A 24,589-nucleotide genomic window follows, 5' to 3' on the forward strand; every position below is an offset into this window, starting at 1 on the left:
AAAGTTTGCAGTGTTGAAGTTGACAATGCTGCACATGAAACCTTTTATGTTTGGGTGTTGTAATAACAGTTGCCCAAGAGTTTTGTCACATAATCATCAGTAGCCGTAGCATGCCATGATTTTGAAGCAAAACTCTTCATGTGCTTCAGCTGGGAGTTTTGCTTGATAATCTATGGTATGGTATAGCCCCAGAGAACTGCCAGGATATATAGACCCGAAGAAGAGGTCTGTATAAGCTCAAAAGCTTGTCTCTTTTACTAGCAAAAGTTGATCCAATAAAAGGTATTATCTCATCTACCTTGTGTCTCTAATATTCTGGTGTAGTAGAGTAAAGATTGGGACCAATACGGCGACAACAACAGAATATATAGTGCTTATTAAATTTTTCAGATCGAATAATGATTGCAGAAATCTGACTGGTAAAGCTAATGTCATCACTCAAACGTTGTTTTAAAACAATAACTTTCCTTTTTCTGTTCATGTCTAGAACTTGGCCAGTAAGAAGCAAGTGCTGTAGTTTAGGGCCTGATCCAAAGTTCCTTGAAGTCACTGGGAGTCTTTCTCTGAACTTCAGTGAGCTTTGGATCAGGCCCTTATTTTGCATTTACTACTTTTTGACAGAAGATCTTTTCTTGTTTGGGCAGCTTGCTCACCTGCAAAACTGACCTTTTAACTAGTTTAGTGTATGCTGGCTTGCAACAAAGACTCTTGAGGTGAGAGACCAGTAATAGAGTGTGAATTTTAAAAAGGAATTTAGTCTGCATGGGAGAGGAACTGCAAGTGAAGTTCTCCCCAGTGTAGAGAGCCAGCACAAGGACCTATGCATCATTTAAATCCCACTTAAACCCATATGCTGACCCTCTGTAGAGGAATGAATTTCACCCTATAAAATTAAAAGGTATAGGAAATAATAAGTAGGAATAAATAGTTCATTCTTGGGGTGGAAAGAGGTAATATTTGTGTTGCCCCAGGGATCAGGACTAAGATCTGTGGTGTTCGGTATATGTTTTAACCTGGAAGAGGGGGTGAAGTGGTAAACTTGGTCATTGCAGAAAACTAGTTAACATTAAGGTGGACTGTGAAGAATTCTAGGAATACCTAACAAGTACTTTAAGTAAGTAAGTACTTGTCAGTAATTGTTAGGTCTACTTATACCTCTAAGTAGAAAGGTGTAAATTAAAGCTCCTTGGAATGGACATCTTATTTAGAAACCCTGATGTGTTGGGAAGTAGTTGTAACTTTTTACTCATAAGATCTACTCCTCTAAGAAGTGCACACATCATTTAAGATGTTTGCTTAATATGCATCAGCCTACTAGGCCATAGTAAGAAGATGATAAAGAAAAATGATATTCAAATACTATAATGCCATTATATATAAACTGATGGTATTTTAATACCTAGAATACCACATTATCACCAGAAAAAGGCCTCAGAGAAATAGGAATGATCTAGAGTGGACCAAAAATTTATTGAGACAGCCTGTGCAGAAGAGAGAAATATACACCTGATCTGGTGACATCCCTCCTCCCTGTTCTGCTATGATGGAATTGTATAAAATAGTGAAAGATGGAAAAAGGAGGCCAGCGGAAAGAGACATTTTCCACAATGCAAGAAAATAAAAGTGTTTGGAAACAAAAAGCGACGAATTTAAAATAAATATAGGGACATTTTTTAAAAACATGCAATTAATCTGATGGACTCACTGCAGAAAAATGTTATTGCAACAAATAGCTTAATCAGATTTAAAACTGCGTCTAACTGGGATAATTAAAAAAAAAAAAAAAAAAAAAAAAAAAAAACGGGCACACCGTCCTTCTGTTTCAGAGCTCAGTAAGTCATGTTTTGGGATCAGGCAATGATTTCCTGTGTGTATAACATAGCATACTTAGATGTATTATATAGGGGAAGTGTTGTGCATTCCTTCAAAACACGTGCATTGGCCATCATTGAAGATATTAATAATTGTTTGTTAAATGCTGATGGTATGCTCAAAGTACAAGACCCAGGAGAAAATATGAGGACACATTCTTTACTTTGATCTGACTCCTGGTGGGCAAAGGGGGTGGAAAACTCCCCACCATAGTGGAGACCGCAGCTGGCGAAAGAGATGGCATAGCTAGCTTCTGTGTCACCTCACCATACAGATTCCGGCATAGTGTCTCAGTGATAGGATAAGACATGGCCAGAATAGTATTGTGGGCTCACTGTGCTTGGCTGGTGTAATATCCCATTGAAGTCATAGCCAGCAGGCATAGTTTACAGCAGTCCTAAACTGCACTGGAGCTAGGCCTGGCATAGAACTGGCCCAGAAAAAGGAAGCTGCAACCATCTCCTTACTCTGCCCTTTCCCCCAGCCTCCAGCTGTCTGCAGTGCTTACTGGACACAGCTCGGAATCTGACCTATGGTTCATGTCCTGAGGCACTAACATACTAAATTAACCTGGATGAGGCCTAGGTGGCGTAATGGGTTGTTCCTCTTTGGCAATCCTATGTTTGTTGGAGGGAAACTCTAAGCCATCATGTGTCTGATATCTTTGGTTAGAGCTGAAAAATCCACCTTAGGTATCTGGTCACCTTAGGTCACAAATAGATACCAGCTACTGATGAAATGGTGCTAGAGTTGCTCTTTTACTGTGCCCACCTCCGTTCATTGTATTTTTTATTTAAAAAGCCTCCCTTGTAGAAGATGGTATCTGCTGTATTATCTGGTATATTTTAAACTATGTTTGATATCCTTAAAAATGAAACAGAGTGTTGGGGGAGGGCCCAGAAAAACAGCATCAGTGTGTTTGTATTCCCATATTGTATTCTGGTCCGCAGTAACACAGCGCTGCGCATGCCCTTTCCCCACCAAACATACAACTGTAATCTATATGGGTGTGCCTGGGCGTGTGCTTAGTGGTCCTGCTCCTGGTGGAGGGGTGAACATCCAGAAACATGTTGTGTGGCATGTTTTGTCAGAATGCTCCCTGCACCCTTCTCTGGGACTGTTTAATAAAGTCAAATCAATAATCATACAAAAGCCACAAAGGATGAGTGAGAGAGAAAGCATAGCCTTATATAAAGGAGAAAAGGGAGAACCAGAGAAGCAGCTCATTCTCACGAGTCCAGTGGCCATAGAGTTAGAAAAACCTTCAGATTTCCTCAGGAAAAGAGGGATGCATTTTAATGTGTTACAATTTACAATTCCATAAAAGACCATGAGGACACCTTTTTGCATGTGTTTGAATGTATTTAGAGTTGTACTAGCGGGTTTATACAATTATTTAGTGCAATTGATCTCTGACTGCATAAAAACAGTATTTTCCTCCAAGACTGAGGAAAGGCATTAAGCTGTATTTATTCACTTATTGCAGTGATTCTAGTAAGGATCAATTACATAAAATAACGTTTTTTCTCAAAACGACCAAATGGTACCATAAATTAACATGTAGCCAGAATGAAACCTAGGGGCCCTGAGGGGGAGGAAATGGTAGGAGGAACTTCCAGAGCCATATAGCCAGCTCGCCGACCAAAATGGGGGCAGGACAAAAGGAGGGACATAGAGTATTAAATGGGGGTCTCACTGGTATAATATCATGGGAGGGGCAAGAAAACCTGTCATAAGAACAGCCCTACTGGGTCACACCAATGGTCCATCTAGCCCAGTATCCGGTCTTCCAGCATTTTGGAATTAGACCCCCCCCCCATATAATACGATATGCCCCTCTTTTTGTCCTGCTCCAATTTTGGTCAGTCAGCTGGCATGAAAACCTGTCAAACTCCATGGTGATGAAAGGTATATAGAGTTATTACTATCCCCAGCTGGTTGCTGTGACAGTCATTCTGCTCCTGCCTTATTCCTGTCCTGCTCCTTTTTCTGGCTGCTAATTCTAGCTCCTACCCTCAGTTCCCATTTTCAGCTTTGGACTTGAGCTCTGATCCTCAGTCTGGTTCCTGGCTTTGGACTCTGGCTTTGGCTTTGGACTAGGCCTGGCTGCTCACACCCCAGCCATTACATATGGTGCCATAATGAAAGAGTGAAATAAATGACAAGTTTGAACACAGAACAACACTTGAAGGATTGACAATTTGGTGATCTCGGGTGGAAAGGTCAAAGGGCAGATCTGGAACATTGTAGTCAGCAGTTCATAATGAACAACATTTCAAGATTCTAGGTAAGTGGAAACATGGAAGAAATTAAGTCACTCACTCCATCACAAACATCCTGATTCTATCAGATATATTTCACCTCTTAGTCAATAAAGAAAAGATTAATGAGTAAGGGATCTTTGCCCAGGAAATGAAATATCAGCTGTGTATGAAGTGTTGTGTTCATCTGGTAATCATACTTTAGACAAACTGGCAGGTCATTAAAATAAAATGCTCTCACTGTTCCAGGCACTTGTCTGCTCTAAAAGACATTAAAAGCAGGATGTCATAAAATGTACATTAAAAGGATACAGAAAGTATATGGAAAAATGCCATGGAACTTGATTCTGCTCCAGTTGAAGTCATTTTGTCAGCTCAGGGTTGGGACATATCTTCCCCAACCCTTGCTTTAGGGTTTTCCCTGACACAGAGTTTCAGCTGCATTTAATTTTTTTTTTAGCGGACTTACTGTAGGTTACAGCAAGAATACAGTGCGGCTCCTGCTTTGGCCCCTCCTCACGCACAGTTCCTTGGACTCTACCTGTCTTGACATGGACAGGGGCTCATGCGACTCTTTCCCTAAGTTTCTGGAGTCTGGCAGGAATATCTCACTTCTTAGCCCCATTAATTGGCACTGCAGATCCTACTGTGGTGTTGGCCATGTTGCTGAAATGTAACCTCATTTGGGACGTTCATTTACATGTGCTATACAAAGCTTTGAACACTTCAGGAAAAAAAATTGGTGAATTTTTGTTTTGGGTTCTCTCACCCAAGAAAAAAGAAAAACAAAAAAAAATCATTCCTATCCCATCCCCACACCTAAAAAGAAATCTAATTTTCCCAAAACCTGTCATTTTTTGGATTTTCACTGGGAAATAGGATAATTTTCAGCTGAAAATGGCCTGTTTAAATTTATTTTGGAGAAATCATTTCTCGAGACATGTAAAAATTGAGTTCCCATATATTTCAATGGGGGATGAGTCGGAAATATCATGAGGGAAAAAAAAAAAGGATACAAGTTCTTTCCAGAACCAAACTGCTAAACTTTTCGTGAAAGAGTTTGCAAGAAGTTCACTTACTTTTCATTGATTTATTTTTTTTATCATACTTTAGGTCAGGACCTGATCCGAGTCCCACTGAAGTGAAAGGGAGTTTTTCCATTGACTTTAATAGCTGTTGGATTGGGTCCATTTGAGTTTATGGTCTATTTTGTTGAGTCTCCAAATAAACTAATCTCAGTGTGTCAAAAGGGAGGCTGTTGCCAGCAGCCTTATCGGAAATGTCCTTTAATAGATCAAATAGCTCTTTCATCAAACTTGAGATAAAATTAGTTCCCTGATTGATCAGGATCTCGTTCAGTATCCCCACCTGAGCAAACAACTTCATAAGCTCAGCTGCAACATTGCCATATTTGTCGAGTGAAGAAGGATGGCCTCAAGATACCATAGTCTAGAGTCACCAGGATATGCTGGTACCCTGCTGCACTTTTCTCCAGAATTCCCACTAGATCCATCCCTATTATTTCACAAGGTACTCCCACAATAGGAAGCAGAACTGGAGAACCTTCTGGGTCCTTTTGGGGCCAGCCGGTTGACATTTGTGGCACAATGTATAGTAGTCCTTGAGTTCCTTATGCATGCCTGGCCATTATAACCTGGTCACCACCCGCTTGAGGTCTTCTCCCACCCCCAGTGCCCTGTGCATGGTACCAAATGAGCAAGTTGTAATATTTCTCTTTGAAATCTTTTTGGCATGAGTACCTGTACCCTTACCTCTTTAGTTCCGTGGTCCCATTCCAGGTAATATAGCTGTTCTCCCTTAATCTCAAAGTGGGTCTAGTGTTTTAGCAGCTGAGGGTCAATAACCTCACCATTGGCCATTGCCAACTGGTCATAGGCCCATCTTAATGTTGAGTCATTTCTTTGTTCTCCTGTGAAATCTACATCTGTTGCTAGGAGCTCTATGTCTAGAGGGCATGTGTTGTTGCTCTTCATGGAAGTGAGAGTGTCCCTCGCTTAGCGGGAAGTCCCTTCTCTGTGGTCCTCTGTTTCGCTCAACCCCATGGGTTCCTTTGGTTCTATGGTTTCTTGGGCCTGTGAGATCAGGGTAGCCCACTCAAGTGGGTGATTGCCCCGCTTTATTTCCTAAAGTCTCTTCAGTCCCTACCCGGGTTTATTGGGTATGCCAGGTTATATGCTAGCTCCACAAAAAATACGTTTCCCCGCCAATAACCATGCTTCCCTTGAGGGGTATGATTGCACACCTCCATGCATACCTTGAAAGAAGAAAGTTTCTCATGGGGTACCCCCCACTGTCCACCAGCTGTTCCTTAACCAGCGTCTGGCTGCATCCTCAGTCAGTAAACCCCAACACTTCCTCCCCAGTAACCTGTACAGAGAGTACTGTCTTACCCGGGCCTCATTTTTGGGCCTTGTCAGCTATCCAGGCTTTCCTATAGCCACATTCCGTAAAGGAGGTGACCCTGTTGGCCACATGCAAAACAGCTTCCCAAAGTGGGGGTTGTCTGTTCATTCAGGGAAAACCTGGGTCCCAGGGAAGGCCTTCTTAGTAGGACTGAATATTCTCTGGGTTTCTGTTCTAGGCTGGATCCTTTAACTTTGGGCCATGAGTCAAGTTGAGTCAGAGCTATGGTTCCAGTTAGGCTGGCCTCCTTACCTAGCTTGTGCTTCAGAGTGTGCTAAACCCAGTATAACTACCACCTGGTATCGCAAAAGGGGTGTGATGGGGCACGCTTGCCCTGCACTGGTTCACCAAGGATTAACTCTGCCCTGTGGCTGGGAAGGCCATGCCCCCTTGACTCTGCTAGACATGCTTCAACTGGAGACTGGGTATAAGAGGGAGCCAAGAAGCTCAGTTGGGGCTGGCTGTTGAAGGGGGGAGGACACAGATTCCCAGCTGTTTCCCAGGAGATGTGACAGGCTCAGAACCGAGAGCTAAGGCATGCAGAGCCCCAGACGGATTCTAGGCTGTCAGACAAACCCAGAGAGGGGACCGAGCTGCCAGGAACTGCACTGGCTGAGGCCTCTGGAAGCCCTGGGGAATCGTGGATCATCGCCACAGAAGACAGGGTAGGAAGTAGCCTAGGAGACTTAAACGTTGCTGCGGTGGGAGAATTGGGGTACTGGTCAGTGTGTTTTGGGAGGTTCCTTGCTGACTCGGTGGCAGGTACCCCTGCCACTGCCAGGGCCCTGGGCTGTGGCTTGGAGGAGCAGGGAGGGCCCGAGCCCCCTACCCCAGTTGCCACACACCCTAGGTGGTGTTCCACTACCCTAACATGCCAATAGGCCACATTATCCCACAGAGGTGGGTGACTTTACTGACTCTGGCCATTAGGCAATGCTGCCCTGACTGAAAGGGTTGCTTCATTGACTCTGGGTATTAGGCCACATGGCCCTGACCAAAAGGGGCACTTAATTGCCTCTGGCCACTAGGCCTTGCTACCCTGCAAGCCAGGGCCATCCTACTGTCTCCGGCCATTGGGCCATGCTACTGTGCACACCAGGGCTGACTCCAGCCATTGGGCCACTCTTTCCTGAGGGAAGAGGCAGCCATATTGACTCTGGCCATTGGGCCATACATTTCTGAAAGAACAGCCACATTGACTTTGTCCATTAAGCTGCACCTCCAAAGCTAAGGGGGTTGAAACCCACAGCCACAGGACTATAGCGATCCCTACCCATGCCAAACAGGAAATGGGCACACTTGCTCCATGACAAGGTGGTTGGGCTGCAGTCATGTAATTGTCCATCAAGCTTACTGCCTCAGCCAGTGTCTCAGGCTGATGCCTCAATATCCTGGCTTTCCCCACAGCTGGGAGGATCTGGGTAAACTGTTCTATTACCACTTGCTCAGCCACCTGCATCCTGGTTTGTGTTTCAGGTTGGAGCCAGCAGCAACAGTAGTCTTTAAGTTTCTGGGCCACCACCTGGTGCCAATCCCTGGGTGGATATCTCTCTCCATGGAAATGGCACATTTTCAGTTGTGATGTCTAAATAATGCCAAATGGCGGCTTTGACTTGAGTATGGACATGTGCGGGAGTTGGGTTAATTGCCCTGTAGGCAGCCTGGGTTGGCCCCATCAAGTATGGAGCCAGTTGAATGGCCCAGTGTTCAGGTGACCATTGTGCTGCTATTTTTACCCTTTTGAACGTAAGCAAAAATGCTTCCAGATCATCCTCCGGTTCCATTTGTATAAATTGCTCTGGTATCGTGGTGACTGGGAGTGGATTAGGTGCTCCTCTGGACGAATGTGCCCCCCTCCTCTGTGGTTGCATGAGGGTCAACACTTGTTGAATGAGGCACTGTTGGGTCTGTGTCGTCAGCTCTCAGATGAGCTGCTGATGCTGCTCTTGCATTGCTTGTTGCTGCTGCTGGGTGACCATCTGTTGCAACAGCTGGTGGTGCTGCTGTGCCGCCTGTTGCTGCTGGTTATCCGTCACCCACTTGAACAACTTCTCTGTGTCTTATTATTTCTACCTAGTTATCTGATTGGTGAGGTAATTTCTCTTCTCTCTCCCCCTCTCTAAACCAAAAGGGCTGGGATGAGCTGCCCCCTCCACCAGTTGTGAAGGGAACACTCACTGTCAGTGTTGCCTAGTGGCAAGGCCAGGGTGTGTCAGGTTGTCTTCATCCTGGGTGTTCCCCTTTTTTACTACAACTCTGCCTATGGTGGCCTGTCCTTTCAGTGACTCAGCCCTCCTCCCAGGTCACGCTTTCAAGTCCATCCCTTTTTGGGTACACGTAAAGAGTCCGATAATGGGGAAGTCTTTAGAAGTCAGCAAGGAGTTCAAGGCTTCCTCCTTGGGTTGGGGTCTTGTGGTCTGGCCCTTATACCTACAGGGTCTTCCCTAACTAGGTTCCCACCCACCCTGTCCACCAGGCTCCGATCTAGGATCCCTGATGGTAGGCAACTAAGCCCTGCACTTTGGGGTGCCATGCGGCTGCCTCCTTGGATCACTTCCAATCAGTACACTCTCTTCAAGTGAATAACTGAACACAACAGTAAAGTTTCTGACTTTCAAAGAGTTACCAGTTCCTTCTTTGCAGGCTTGGTTGGGCCACTATCTGCAGGTCTGAGACAGCAAGTGTTCCTTTCCAGTGTGGGGTTTGTACACCCCATCACACTCACTGATCAACCATAGTATTGATGGGCTGACAATTGACTCTGGAAAATGTAGGAACAGACTAAAGCAGTGAGCTAAGCGGGGCAGACCCCCACTGATTTCAGTGGGGTTATACATAGGGTGCCACCTATGCGATTCTCTTTGTAAATTCAGGGCCCTAATCCATGCCAGTCCAGAGTTGGTAGTATGGGAATGACTTTCAAAGCCATTGGCCCAGCAATGAATAAATGTCCTTGTTAGTAAAATTGTAAGGGAATCACAATTTATTTTTGGCGATCATTCAAGATTCCAACCTTTGATGGAGATCATTTCTTATTTACATTTGGAGTCTAAAAAATAGCACCGGTTAAATTGTCAGAGGAAAAGGCTTCAAATCCTAATTTATGTTTCAAAACCCTCCTTGAGATTATACAACCAGTTGTTGCTCAGTGAAAAGAGCTGCGATATATTGCTATGCATTATTGCTATTGCTATATTGCATATGTTATAACACTATGCATTATGGGGAAGGGGGGCTCTGTATCTTCGCAGTCCTGAGGTTGAGAGTTGTGTCCTTTGAGACCGAAGGAAGACTGCCCAATGAGGCCTTTTCACAGCAGGTTTTCAATCCATTTTGTTTTCTGCCTGGTGTTTTTGGCATGGCATGCTTATTTTTATTGGTGGGTTTTTTGTTTTTTATTGATTGCAGTTGTTTTATATTTTCAACGTTGCAAACTGTATTTATTTTATTGTAACAGCTACCACATTTCTGCAGCTAGGTCCTGTATTAAATATAATGTAACACTAATAGGTCATGTGTATCCCATCAAAAGAACTGTATCAAGTTACTGTGGAATTCAAAGAAATAAATATGTTCCCATTTCATTTGTCCTGCCCAGATAATGCAAACCCTGATTGATTTTGTGTATTGAATAATGCATTCTTATTCTGGAACTGTGTGTGCAATGGAATCAGAGACATGTTGGATTCCAGATGACTCTTTTGTTAACCCTAGAGTTTTGATATACCAATATCTCCTTTCCCTTTCTTAGGTCTAGGGGCCGGGGGCTCTGAATAAGGAGAATTAAATCGGATTCTGATATATAATTAGAACAGCATCATTTAGTTTTCCAACGTATATATGATTTAACCGTGGCTTAAGGCCCCTAAGGATAGAAAGGCAGCCTGAGAAGGGTATGTGTGTATGGGGGGAAAGGAGCAGATGGTGGAAACTGGCAGCAACTTCCCTTTTACCAGGAGGCTTGCAGGGATCCAGCACATCCCTAAACCTGGGTAGCACTGGGAGGGGAGGGTGGCACGGTCAGAACAGCTAAGGGAGTTGCCAATACAGTGCATGCCTTTGGCAGCCTCCAGTGGTGGGTATTATGCATTGCCCCAAGCGAAAAATACTGGTTCCCTTCTGTGACCGAACCCTGAGGGAAGGCAGTGTGAATTGTCCTTCCCAAAGTGCTGTTTCAAGCTATGTCTGGCTAGAGTTCGCAGTCCCTTTGCAACTCAAATTAATTGATTGCCAGTGATTTTGAGTTAGCCAACAAATGTTGATCTAGACAGTCCAGAAACACTTATGGTTTACTTTAGGGGTATGTCTAGCAAGAACCTAGAGTCCACGTCAACCAGCTAACACATATTAAAATACAACTCACCCTGTCTATGTTTTAAAATGTGTTGTCTGACATTTTCTATCCTGGTCTAGACATACTCGTGGGTAAACCACAGATGTTCCTGTCTTGGGACAGATGTTTATGGGGTTTCTAGACTAGCATTAATAAGGATTTTTAGCTAACTCAAATCAATTAGCAATCAATTAACCTGAGTTGCAACAAGGCCACAAACAATTGTCTGGACAAAGCCTGGGGTTGTTATTGTTAATTTCTGTGTATTCTTTTGGCCTGATCATATATGACTGACTCCCATAACAGTATATTACAAGAATTGCAACATTGTGCTTATATGAATGTGTTTCTCCCATAAGATAACATTTTTGACTATCCATATTCTAGATTCCTGTGAATGGTCAGCTTCTAACCCCTGTCACCATGAGAGAAAAAAAGCTACTGAAGGTACCACTATTACTTCCTGAATTTACATGGTGTTTCTAAAATGATATTTGTTTTTAACATGTTCTTATTTTCTATTGTGGTTTTTGTAAAGATAATACATTGTTCCTGTTATTTGAAAGACTTAAGAGTAGCAGTTAGGAAAAGTGCCAATCTGGATCAGACCCAAGGTCCATCTAGTTCAGTATTCTGTCCCGTTGTGTGGCCAGAAACACACATTTTACTATCCCTTCCAAAACTGCTGTCCTTAATTGTGATAACTAAAGAGCCTAATCCAAATACAAGACTTTCCATTGACTACACTGGGCCTGAACTGAACAAATCTGTGGTATAGTCATTATTATTATTTTATTATTATAGACAGGACTATGCATCCATTGTCCATTTGTACAAGCAGAAAGGCAATAGACAGTCCTGCAACAACTATTGGGGCATCTCCTTGTTGTCAGTAGCCGGCATAATTCCCACCAGAATTCTTCTGAATTGCCTTGTACAACACATTGAACAAGGCCTCTTGCCTGGGAGTCACTGTGATTTCAGGAAAGGATGTGGGACTATAGAGGTGGCGTTTGCAGCTCATCAACTTCAGGAGAAATGCCAGGAACAGAACTTCAACCTGTGTATGACTTTCATTGACCTGACAAAAGCATTTGATATAGTCAGTCGGGAGGGCCTTTGAATTTATCACAATGGCTCAGCAATTCCATGACAGCATGCTCACTCGTGTTGTGCATGATGGTGAATCATCTGAACCATTCCCAGTCACCAGTGGAGTCAAGCAGGACTGTATGTTGGTCCCAACCCTCTTCACTATGATGTTCTCTGCCATGCTTACGGATCCCTTTTGTGACTGTCACACTGGGATTGGTATCAAATACTGGATCGATGGCAAGCTCTTCAATTTGAGGAGATACAGCCAAAGACAAAGCTACAGGAAGTGACTGTTCGTGATCTTCTGTTTGCTAATGACTGTTCCCTGAATGCCAAATCCGAGTTTGACATGCAGAGAAGTATGGACTATTTCTTTTCAGCTTGTGACAACTTTGGTCTCACAATCAACCAGGGTGGATAAAAATTGGATTTTTTTATTTAAATCAGGTTTTTTGGATTTTTTTTTTAAAATCATCAATAAAATACTAAATTTCTTTCTTGTTTAAAAAATAACAGTTACAATTAAATCTCATCACAAACATGCTAAACCTACACTTACAGTCTCATAAAATGAATTAATGGCTCTAGTCTGTCCAGCCTAACTACCAGCTCTTGCTTCTTGAAAGTTCTGGGCTTTCAGTTTCAGTTTCTGTTTCTCAGCAGACTAAAGTCACATGTGCAAAGAAAGACACAGGCTGGATAGGATTGTTGTTGTTCTGTGCTTATGTGGTGGTGAAGCTGGGCCAAGCAAGGCAAAGGAGTTAGTTAAGACACTGTCTTAAAGACAGAGAGATGAAGGACAGAGGGAGGGTAGAAAGAAACAGTGTAGTGGACTGGAAAGAAAAAGGGAAGACATTTCCAGTACACACACAGTTTCTTATATTCCCCCACACTTTTGCCACAGAAAAACTGACATTGCTTCTGGGCGTAAGAGAGACCCTATCTGGGAATATTTTGAAGAAATTTCTTCTCTGGGCAAAAAAGGAAAATGTGTCAAGTGTAAGCAGTGCAAGAAGGAGATGCAGGGCCTAGTTGCAAGAATGAAACATCATAATGAAAACTGCTTATTGGGAGAAAATGATGTGGATGAAGATGTGGATATGTCTGAAGAACAATGTGGATTAACTGGTTAGTAACTTAAATAATTCACTTTGTAATACATCATTCTTCAAGACTCTCTGTATGCCTTTTAGTATAAGTGTGATTTAACAAGTAAATTCCCAAGCTGTTTGCTATGTTGGATGTCGCTAGAAAAAAAGTTTAGCTTAGGGCTTGTTTAATTAGGTAACTAGGTTTAGAATCTATCACCCAAGTATACAATACAGAAAGCTGCAGTAAGAGAAATATAGAGTTGCCAGTTGTCACTGGGTGTCATTTTCTTATTTTATATTACATAATACATGCCCCTTATTTTGGAACATCATTGCCACAGACCGTAACTTCAGCATAACTCAGCTTTCCCAAGGGAACCCCATCCTATACTTGTTTTCTCAAAAAACGGAAGTGCCAGGGAGTTTTAGGGGGCTTACTCCAAAATTAGGTGCACTGTAAGTGCAGTCAGTCTTAGCTTTTTTTGGTAATTTGGAATCAGATCTGCATCCTTGCTGAAAAACATGTAAATGATTAACTGAATAATAGATTGAGAAGAATGACTATTCAAAATCATTTTTGAATTTTGTCTCAGGATTCCATTTAAGCATAAGAGACTTTGACCATGACTGTCTATCTGCAACAAACTTCAGAGTCATCCATTGGTACTTTTAGCAGCAGTGCTGCAACTAAACGTATTTCAGACAGCAAAGTATCAATAGCAAGCAAAAGATTTCAATCACCATGGATGGGTTTGTAGTAAAGGCCAGCCAATACCAACAAGACACCCCAGATGAAAAGATTGCTCGGTTCATTTATGCCACAAATTCTCCTTTTTGCACTGTTAACAATAAACACTTCATTGACATGGTTGAGTCCTTACAACCAGGCTACACTCCATCTGGTAGAGCAGACACTGGTGGAAGGTTGCTAGATAGTGTATGAGAAGGAACTTGAACAGTGTGCAAGAAATACTGAGGGGAAATTTGCCAATTTAAGCCTTAATGGGTGGAGCAATGTACACAATGATCCAGTATTATGTGCCTGTGTGACAACAGAAGATGGGGTTGCATATCTTTCAGAAACAATAGATATACTGGGAAATGCCCACACAACGGAATATTTAAACGAAGTGGCAGTGAAAGCTGTAATCAACTGTGAACAAAAATTCAACTGTCACATGCGCAGTTTTGTCACAGACCATGCTGCAAACATGTCAAAGATGAGAAGATACTTAGAAGAAGAAATGGAAGGATGCTCCTTAATAACATATGGCTGCAGTGCCAATTTAATGCATCTTTTAGCCAAAGACTTAAGTACGTCTTCTCCAGGAATAAAAGAAAATGTTGTTGAAGTCGCGGAATACTTCCGTAACAACCATTTTGCTTCAGCTTCACTGAAGAGAGCAGGAGGATCCAAACTAATTCTCCCTCAAGATGTTCGATGGAATTCTGTGGTTGATTGTTTTGAACTATTTATTAAGAACTGGCCTATTCTCATAAAACTTTGTGAAGAAAACCATGATAAAATAGATGGAAAGTATCTCATCCAAAGTATCAAACATTGGATTAAAGAGGAATATAGAGGGTATGCTCAGTATGCTGAAGCCTATATCCATAGACTTAAACAAACTTCAGAGAAATTGTTGCTGCATTGCTGATGCTGTCGAAATTTGGAAGGCACTTCAAGAGACACTGAAGAAAGAAATACCGCACCAGAAAGTTAAACTGCAGGCAATAAAGAAGCTAATGGATCAAGCACCAACTCCACCTCATTTTCTTGCAAACATTCTTGACTCCAAATATAAAGGTAGATGCCTAACTTCTGAAGAAGATGATGCTGCCATGGCATGGGCATCTCAAAATCACTCCTCATATATGCCAGTCATAATACATTTTAGGGCTGGAGCGGAACCATTTAAACAATACATAAAATCATGGAATCATAGAAGATTAGAGTTGGAAGGGACCTCAGGAGGTCATCTAGTCCAACCCCCTGCTCAAAGCAGGGCTAACCTCAGCTAAATCATCCCAGCCAGGGCTTTGTGAAGCCGAACCTTAAAAACCTCTAAAGATGGAGATTCCACCACCTCCCTAGGTAACCCATTCCAGTGCTTCACCACCCTCCTAGTGAAAAACTTTTTCCTAATGTCCAACCTAGACCTGCCCCACTGCAATTTGAGACCATTGCTCCTTGTTCTGTCATGTGCCACCACAGAGAACAGCCTAGCTCCATCCTCCCTGAAACCTCCTTTCAGGTAGTTAAAGGCTGCTATCAAATCCCCCCTCATTCTTCTCTTTTCCAGACTAAACAAGCCTACTTCCCTCAGCCTCTCTTCATAAGTCTTGTGCTCCAGCCCTCTAATAATTTTTGTTGCCCTCCGTTGGACTCTCTCCAATTTGTCCACATCCTTTTTGTAGTGGGGGGCCCAAAACTGGACACAATACTCCAAATGTGGCCTCACCAATGCCGAATAGAGGGGAATAATCACTTCTCGCGATCTGCCTGCAGTGCTCCTACTAATGCAGCCCAATATGCTATTAGCCTTCTTGGCAACCAGGGCACACTGCTGACTCATATCCAGCTTCTTGTCCACTGTAACCCCCAGATCCTTTTCTGCAGAACTTCTGCCTAGCCCGTTGGTCCCCAGTCTGTAGCTGTGCATGGGATACTTCTGTCCTAGGTGCAGGACTCTGCACTTGTCCTTGTTGAACCTCATCAGATTTCTTTTGGCCCAATCCTCCAATTTGTCTGGGTCACTTTGTATCCTATCCCTACCTTCCAAGGTATCTGCCACTCCCCTTAGCTTAGTGTCATCTGCAAACTTGCTGAGGGTGGAATCTACCCCATCCTCCAGATCATTAATGAAGATATTGAACAAAACCGTCCCCAGGACCAACCCCTGGGGCACTCCACTTGTTACCGGCTGCCAGCTCGATATGGAGCATTGATCACTACCCGTTGAGCTTGATGATCTAGCCAGTTCTCTATCCATTTTATAGTCCATTCATCCAACCCATACTTCTTTAAGTTGCTGATAAGAATTCTGTGGGAGACTGTATCAAAAGCTTTGCTAAAGTCAAGGTATATCATGTCCACCGCTTTCCCCACATCCACAGAGCCAGTCATCTCATTATAGAAGGTAATCAGGTTGGTCAGGCATGACTTTCCCTTGGTGACTCCATGTTGACTGTTCCTGATCACCTTCCTCTCTTCGAAGTGCCTTAAAATGGATTTCTTGAGGACCTGCTCTATGATTTTTCCAGGGATTGAGGTGAGGCTGACCGGTCTGTGGTTTCCTGTATCTTCTTTCTTCTCTTTCTTGAAGATGGGCACTATATATTTCACTTTTTGCAATCAACAGTGACCTCCCCCAGTTATCACAAGCTTTCAAAGATAGTAGCCAATGGGTTTGAAATCACATCAGCTAACTCCCTCAGCACCCTCGGATGCATTGCATCTGGCCCCATGGACTTATGTATGTCCAGTCTTTCTAAATAGTCCTGAACCTGTTCCGTCAGCACTGAGGGATGTTCACCTCCCCATTCTGTGCTGCCCAGTGCAGTAGTTTTGGGAGCTGACCTTGTCTGTGAAGACAGAGGCAAAAAAGGCATTGAGTACCTCAGCTTTCTCCACATCCTCTGTCACTAGGGTGCCTCCCCCATTCTGTAAGGGGCCCACACTTTCCTTAATCTTCTTGTTGATAACGTACCTGTAGAAACCTTCTTCCCTTTCACGTCCCTTGCTAGCTGCAACTCCAGTTGCGCTTTGGCCTTCCTGATTTCATTCCTGCATGCTCGAGCAGAATTTTAAAATCCTCCCTAGTAATCTGACCAAGTTTCCACTTCTTGTAAGCTTCTTTTTTGTGTTTAAGCTCATCAAAGACTTCTTTGTTAAGCCACGCTGGGCGCCTACCATATTTGCTATTCTTTCTGCAAATCGGGATGGTTTGTTCCTGCACCCTCAGTAAGCTTTCTTTAAAATACAGACAGTTCTCTTGGATTACTTTCTGCCTCATATTAGCCTCCCAGGGGATCCTGCCCATCAGCTCCCTGAGGGAGTCAAAGTCTGCTTTTCAGACGTCCATGGTCCATATCCTGCTGTTCTCCTTTCTTCCTTTTGTCAGGATCCTGAACTCTACCATCTCATGGTCACTGCTGCCTAGGTTGCCACCCACTTCTACTTCCCCTATCAAATCTTCCCTGTTTGTGAGCAGCAGGTCAAGAGGAGCACGGCCTCCAGTTGGTTACTCCAGCACTTGCACCAGGAGGTTGTCCGTAACACTCTCCAAAAACTTCCTGGATTGTCCGTACATGTTTACTGATGATGTTTTGAACAAAGTCACTCCCCTGAATTGGTGGAAATCATTAACCAGGCACCTTGAAACAGAGTTCTTTCAGTTGCTAAGCCAACTTTTCACTGCAGGCACAGAGAGAATATTTTCATCGTTTGGTATTATTCATTCAAAGCTAAGAAATAGACTGGGAGTTGAAAAAGCAGGAAAACTTGTATTTCTGTTTCAGTCTATGAATAAAAATGACTGTGGGAGTGGGGAAGATGAGAGCTAGTTGTAGAAGTTTTAAGGACAGCATATGTTTAGTGTTGTGATGACTTGTCTATTAGAGTTAATAAAATTTGAAAATTAAAAAAAAAAGAAGTTTAAGGACAGCCGTCAGCCGGCAACTCAGGAGACTGCTACAATTGCAAATGTGAAACACTTATGTAACATTTAAGATTTAGTTTAATAAAATATTAGTGCTATTGTGTTTGTGTGATTTAGTTCTGACCATTCCTAATATACTGTTGCTGCATCTGCAGCTTGACACAGGTAATGAGTATTATGTACTATTTCCTAACTTGATTTTTATTAATTTATCTAAAAAATTACACAAAGTATGTCCTCCTAGATGTTGTAAAACACTGTATTGAGTTGTAAATTAACATGTTTTAGTGATCAGATTTGTACCATTGTTTAAGAATATGTGAAGAAGTATCAGTGGGAAAACTTGATTTAAATCAATGATTTTCTCTTGGTGATTTAAATCAATCCACCCTGCAATCAACACCAAGAAGACAGAAGTGATGGCCCAGCCTACACCAGAAAAGACTTTCGTAGAGCCTGATATCACAGTGAATGGCCAATCCCTCCAGGCAGTGGACAAGTTCATGTACCTCAGCAGTACACTGTCAGATGCAGTTCACATCGATGATTAAACCAGCACTATGTCTGGATAGCCCTAAATCGGCCCTGTTGTATCTGCATTTAGGATACAATCTTTAATTACATGATCACATACAGATTTTTTTCCACAGGACCCCTGCCTTATTCAGTGCACAGGATGGGCTATGTGCAAGTTGTGTAGTGTATGAGGCTCTTATTTGTAGGACCCCGAAACATTTGTAGCAGAAGTTGTAAGGTGTATAGTGAATGAGGCAGGGGATGGCAGAAAGAGAAAGAATGGTCTCATGGTCAAGCCAGTTGAATGCTGCTTTGAAGAATTGGATTCTATCCTAGTCTCTACCTCAGAGACCCTGTGTGAACTGAGCAAGTCACTTAAACTAAAATGCTCACAGTTGGCCACTAATTGTGTGTTGCCCATATTTTAGGTGCCTGATTTGAGACCCTCGTGTCTGATTCGCAGAAATGCTGAGCACTCACAGCTGCAATTAAGGTCTATGGGACCTGTTCTTTGAACATTATAAAGTTCTATAAAATACTAAGTACTCTGAAAAATCAATCTCCAAGTTGGTCACCCAAAATCAGTGGAAACTGCTGACAATTTTAGCCTCTGCCTTAGTTCCCAAGATGCAAAATGGGGATAATAATGACTTAATCTCATAAATTCACTAATGATTGTGAAGAGCTCAGATGAGCACCATAGAGAAACCAATGAGGAAATTAACAATTTTGTATTCAGTGCAGTGTTTGGGTGAATTGAACGAGGCAGGAGTCCTATGGAAAAAGGAGTATATGAGCATGTAGATGAAGACTATCAATCTGTACACACGAGGGGGCTTGAATTAAAATTGCACAGGCAATCTAAATTCTTGCATTTTGTAATTTTTGAGCATTTGACTTCACATTCTTTTAATGAAGTTTGTTTGGATGTAATAACATGTTTCCAGTGTATGTTAAGCCAAAAAGGTTCCCAATCTTCAGGGATTGCTACGGAATGCTTATTTTTACATTCATTTTTCAGCAATATCTTTAACTTGAAAAAACTTGTAATTAACCCTCACTGTACCGTAGAATTGACTTCAGTTCAAAATTGTCTTAAAGAAAATAACCATGGATATCTTCCCAATTTGAAGCAACACACAATAGGATAGGACACACACTTGAGGTAATTGTGTAGTGAGTGAAGGTTTGGGTTGAAGCTGCTCTAAACAATTTAAGAGACAAACCCATAGTTCACAAAACAGAAAACTGTTTGTTTTCCAGATGAGTATAGCTTAAAACCCAACTGTAAGCAGAATAGAAATTTCTTTGGTTTTGTTCTTATTTTAAACTGCCAGTTTTTCATCAGTTGTAAAGTGTTTTCAATCTTAGCCATAACTGCTTGAAAAACTTCTGACTGTAACAGATGGCACAGCTCAGTAAACACAAGCTCTTGTTTCTTTATTCATTTGCAGTTGATTCAAATGACTATTTCAAGCATATTGTTTCTCCGTTCTTTTTTTGTCATGAGTGTATGGATTTGTGTGAGTTATGAGTTAGGGATTCCATCCTACTTGGTGGTTGTCCCATTACTGCATGCGTTGGAATATTATTTAGCTAGCCAGGTTGCTCATTTTGTTTCATTTACGTTACCACACTGATTGCATTTTTTTATCTGTTATACTGTAAGAAGGAGGAAATAGTCCAATGGTCAGAACACAGGACTGGGAGCCTGGAATTTCTGAATTCAAATCCTAGCTCTGACACTGGAGACTTTTGGACAAGTCACTTAGCACAGGGTTTCTCATCCTTGTGGTTGTGAACAGGTGTCAGAGGGCCTCTGCCCTTCACATAGCTCTAAATAAGAGCAGGGCCCTGGCTAGATAGGAAGCATGTGTGAGGAGTGAATGTCCTGGCTTGGAAAAGTTGAGAGTTACAAAGTTAAACTAAAATGTTTAAATTTTGAGGCCTAAAGTTAGTCTCACAAATTCATATTTAGGCACCTCCAGGAAAGTGGCCTGCTTTTCAGAGATTCTGACCACCTGCAACTCTCATTCAAGTCAGTGAAAACTCTGGGTGCTCAGTACATTTGAAAATCAGACCTCTCTTTGTAGTGCCAAATTCTAAACATCCATGTGGCTTGGTCTTCTCTGCCTTAGTTTCCCCAATTTATAGAGGGTAGATAGTGTGTATTTCCTACCTCATTGTTCTGAGGAATAATTACTGTTTGTAAAGTGCTTTGAAGTCAAAGAGAACTAATTATCATTATACAGCAGGCATCTAAATTAGAATGCCTGAGTTCTAACTTTGCAGATGAATCTCATTTTGGAGTACAGAGAATATAATATTCAGCTCTCTGGAGTTTGCAATAGGGTCATTTCCCTTGATCCTACAAAAACCTGTACCTGGGCAAGCCCCTGCATCCATGTGGAGTCCCATTGACTTCAGCGGGACTCCATGTGGGCTCACTGCAAGATGAGGACCTTAGTCGTGAAAGCCCTCACTCAGTCTCATCCTCTCTTCTCTCTAATAAACTTCTGGCTGAGAAATGTATTTATATGTATTTTGTAGTCTAAGAAAAAGAAGAAGACCCACTGTTCAGAAAAGGAGGCATCAAAAGACCACGTCTCTGGTGAGAAAGACAAGTTGCAGGAGGAAGAGGAAGGTAATGAATGTGCAGATCACTCAGCAGATTTGTATTGTCAGAAAGAAGTGAGAATTATAGTGATGAAACTTCTTCATAGGAGAGGACAGAACAGGTGCCGTTTGGTATTTAAAACGATAACATTACAAAGGAATTGCAAGTTTGACAGATGTCTTTGGACTAGCCTCTCTCTTCCCACCTCTGACCACACAGAAGGGAAGAGAGGGCTCTGCTAATCATGCATCTTTCAGGCTGCTGCTCCCCTAAGGGTATGTCTGCACTGTGAGTAGACACCCCCAGCTGGCGTGTGCCAGCCGACTTGGGCTGTGGGGCTTTTTCATTTCAGTGTAGACTTCTGGCTGCTGTCCAAGCTCTGGGACCCTCCCACGTTGCAGGGTCCTACAGACCGGGCTCCAGCCCGAACCCAAAAGTCTACACTGCAGTGAAACAGCCCCGCAGCCCGAGCCCCATGAGCCCAAATCAGCTGGCACGGGCTAGCCGCAAGTTTTTCATTGCAGTGCGGACAAACCCCAAGTGGCCCGTTCATGGAAGTGGGGCTGGCAGCATGGCAAAACAGACAGCGAGGAACTGTGCTTATTCTTAGAGGCATAGTTCAAGGGGAATAACAGTGTCCTGCCTTTGGATCTTGCCCTATCTGCATTTCCTTCTGGCCTCTACAGCAGTGACACAACTTGGCTTTTATCTCCCACACTGCCTTTTTACTGGGCTCATGCTTGAGGCCCCTCAGAGTGGCAGCGCAGTATGGCCAGAGTGATAAAAGCATAGTAGAAACCTGTGGGTACAAACTGATCTGTGCAGAAGGCATATAGGAACTGGGAGCTCCCAGAGGATTCAGCAGAGACCAGCGAAGGTCTGTTAGCTGCAATTTCATTGGGAAATACCTTGTATTCTTTTCTCCAGAACATTTTGAAAATTACAGAGCCTGATCTTTTCTGGGTTTAAAAGATTATAATGTGATTACTGTGGTCGTCACTGGGTTTGAATCCTTTTCATTGCCCCGTGTGTTAATATCAAACAGTCATTCCTTGGAGTGTAGAAGAAAAAATAGCAAATTTCAAGCACGTCATTCAAACAGACTTTTATTGTTTGTCAGCCTGAGCAGATATGAACTATTCCATCCACAGTGCAGAGACATCCTGGAAGAGGTGAGGGGCTCAGCAAAATCAAAGGGTCAGATTCAGTCTTGATTGACAGCTTGTGCCAGGCCTGTTCACTTAACAGGGATTGCACAGGGATAAGTCAGAACAGAATTTGGCTTAATATGTACCAGGGTGATTGCATGTGGACAGTCAATCCCGTGAGGGACTATCTCCCCAAGTGGGTCTAATGAGCTAGTCAGGGACTAGGTTAGAAAACTAAATAAGAATTAGTGTTATATCCAAATATGAAGGCTGTGTCTACACTAGAGAGCTTAAAGCAGCAGAGCTGTATGGATGCAGATGCACTACTGTAAGATCTCTCGTGTAGCTGCTCTATGCCGACCACCCTCAACGATCGTGGTAGCTATGTCGGTGGGAGAAGCTCTCCTTCTAACATAGCGCTGTCCACACTGGCACTTCTGTCAGTCTAAGTTATGTCGCTCAAAGGGGGTTTTTTTCCCCACCCCTGAGTGACATAAGTTGTACCAACAAAAGTGATAGTGTAGACACAGCTTAAGTAAATAATTTCTTCCACAGAGCTCAGTTCAGGGGCTTCTGTCTGATGGCTCCAAGCTATGAGTCAGATTAATTGACAAGACAACTGAGACAGCAGTAAAATAATGCCCTTTTTCTTTGTTAATGTTATCATTAACACTGCCATCCAAAGCAATTATCAAGCATCCAGGGCACTTGGCACTCTGCTGTGACATCTTCCCTGAGGAAAGGGGTGTCGTGGTTTGACTTACATAAAGGACAGTAAATTATGTGAAGATACATCAGTCAGCCCATATAACAGACTGTACTGTAGTATAGAGTACTTATATATTGTAGCCTGAGTTTCTGAGAGTCCAAGGTGTCACAGGATGGGCATGTTCCAATGCTTATGATACCTAGGATTGTGCATGATACTAACTGCAGTAATTGTGTTTTGTATGTTTGTTTGGCCATTACCAAGACTGTTGCAACATCAATTTTATAATCAGCACTGGATAACATGTTCATGAGAGTATTTCCTTTTCTTTGCCTTGCAAACAATATGGGTCGTACAGGAAATTTCTCATTTGCTCATAGCAACTAGTGGCATGGAAATGATTAACTTTGTTCTCTGTTGTAGGTGTTTGGCAGACCAAGATCAGTAGCCGAGAAAAGAGACACTTAAGGAAAGAACGGCTGAAACAAAAAGGTAAACCCCGAACATATATTTATATGCATGTACAATGTATATTCTAGCTGGGCCTCTCACCCTTTTTCTGTCCTAGAACCTACCTTACCCCTCAACTGCCTGCTAGTTTCCTTGTCAGTTTGCGATTCTACAGTAAAAATTTCCCATAACAGGCCATTTGCTAAGGAAAAGACAGAATTCTGGAGCTTCAGCTTTTACCCCATGCTTTCATGGAAGCCCACAAAGATATCCTCAGGACTTTAAAAACAGAAGAGCTCTGCAGCAGTTAGATCATCATGCAGACCTATTGTGCTTGTATAATTTCACAAAAATATTGTATGTGACGGTTGATTTATACAACCTATATAATTGCCTCCTTCAAAATGGGTTATGCTGTTATTTCTTTTGCAGCTATAAAAAGGGAGACACCCCATTACACTAAGGATATGATTCTGTCCTGGAGGTGATGGATTCCGTGACCTCTGTGACTCAGTGGCGTACCATGAGTCTCTGGCTCTGGGGGGCCAGTACTTGCATTTATACCACCCCCCCCCTTCTCCTGTTGGTGGCAGTGCCCCACTGGGGAGGGGTCTGCGGGCCCATTTCCCACTCTCCCCCACTCCCCCCTGCTGTGGGGATGGTGGGGAGCGGGAGTGACAGGGGCAGATGCCGCTGGGCCACCCTGCAGCAGGTGGGGAGGGAGGGACGGGTGTGACGGGCTGCGCCCCAGAGCCCCACTGTTAGTTGGCTGCCTGGCCCCTGGTCCCCACGGTCCCCAGTTGCGCGCAGCACAGGGACAGAGGAGCTGGGAGGACGTTTGCTTCCCCCACAGCAGGCGCCTTCAACTGCTGGCAGGCCTAAGTTGGGGTTGGCGTGGCCTCTGGGAATGTCAAAGCCTGGTGGCCCCTGGTGGCAGGGGGCGGCTCCTCCTCCTCTGAGGGCCCAGCTGGTGCCCCCCCGGCTGGCCCCCAGGGGCATGGCCTCCTCTCATCCCCCCCATCGGTACGCCACTGCCGTGACTTCTTCTGGGGCAGGGCTGGAGCAGTTGTCAGCCCCAGGGCTGCCAGAGCAGCAGCTTCTGGAACAAGGCCTGCCAGAGCAGCAGCCCCCGGCCTTCCGAAGCAGCGATGGGGTTGGGTCAGCCCCCCCTGGGTTTGGAGCAGCGGTGTCAGCTCCTGCCGCGGGAGCAGCAGTGGAGCAGGTGCAATCTCCGGCAGCTCTGTTCCCTCCCCCCCTCGGGTATTTTTAGTAATAGTCAGGGACAGGTCACGGGCTTTGTTTATTGCCTCTCACCTGTCCCTGACTTCTACTAAAAATACCCATGCCAGAATCTGAACCTGAACCATTACCAGTGCTCATTAAATAACACTTTGCACTCACAGCATCTCTCC

The 24,589-nt window shown here is 43.4% G+C and overlaps 1 protein-coding gene across 4 annotated transcripts in view; it reads left to right on the forward strand.

The window, feature by feature from the left end:
• LOC137150809 (protein LYRIC-like) overlaps positions 1-24,589 on the forward strand; it is a 62,565-nt gene that overhangs the window by 11,551 nt on the left and 26,425 nt on the right. For all 4 annotated transcript variants that reach the window (XR_010919067.1, XR_010919068.1, XM_067544863.1 and 1 more), the window contains exons 2-4: positions 11,278-11,337; positions 20,804-20,897; positions 23,151-23,219. Coding sequence is in view for 2 of the 4 variants with exons in the window: in XM_067544863.1 (XP_067400964.1) it covers positions 11,278-11,337; positions 20,804-20,897; positions 23,151-23,219 (223 nt within the window). In the remaining 2 variants the exon portion in view is untranslated. The remainder of the gene's footprint in view (positions 1-11,277; positions 11,338-20,803; positions 20,898-23,150; positions 23,220-24,589) is intronic.

The sequence above is a fragment of the Emydura macquarii genome, unplaced genomic scaffold (genome assembly GCF_026122565.2).
Source record: "Emydura macquarii macquarii isolate MOO-44397 ecotype Brisbane River unplaced genomic scaffold, CSIRO-AGI_Emac_v2 contig_1027, whole genome shotgun sequence".
NCBI lineage: Eukaryota > Metazoa > Chordata > Testudines > Chelidae > Emydura > Emydura macquarii.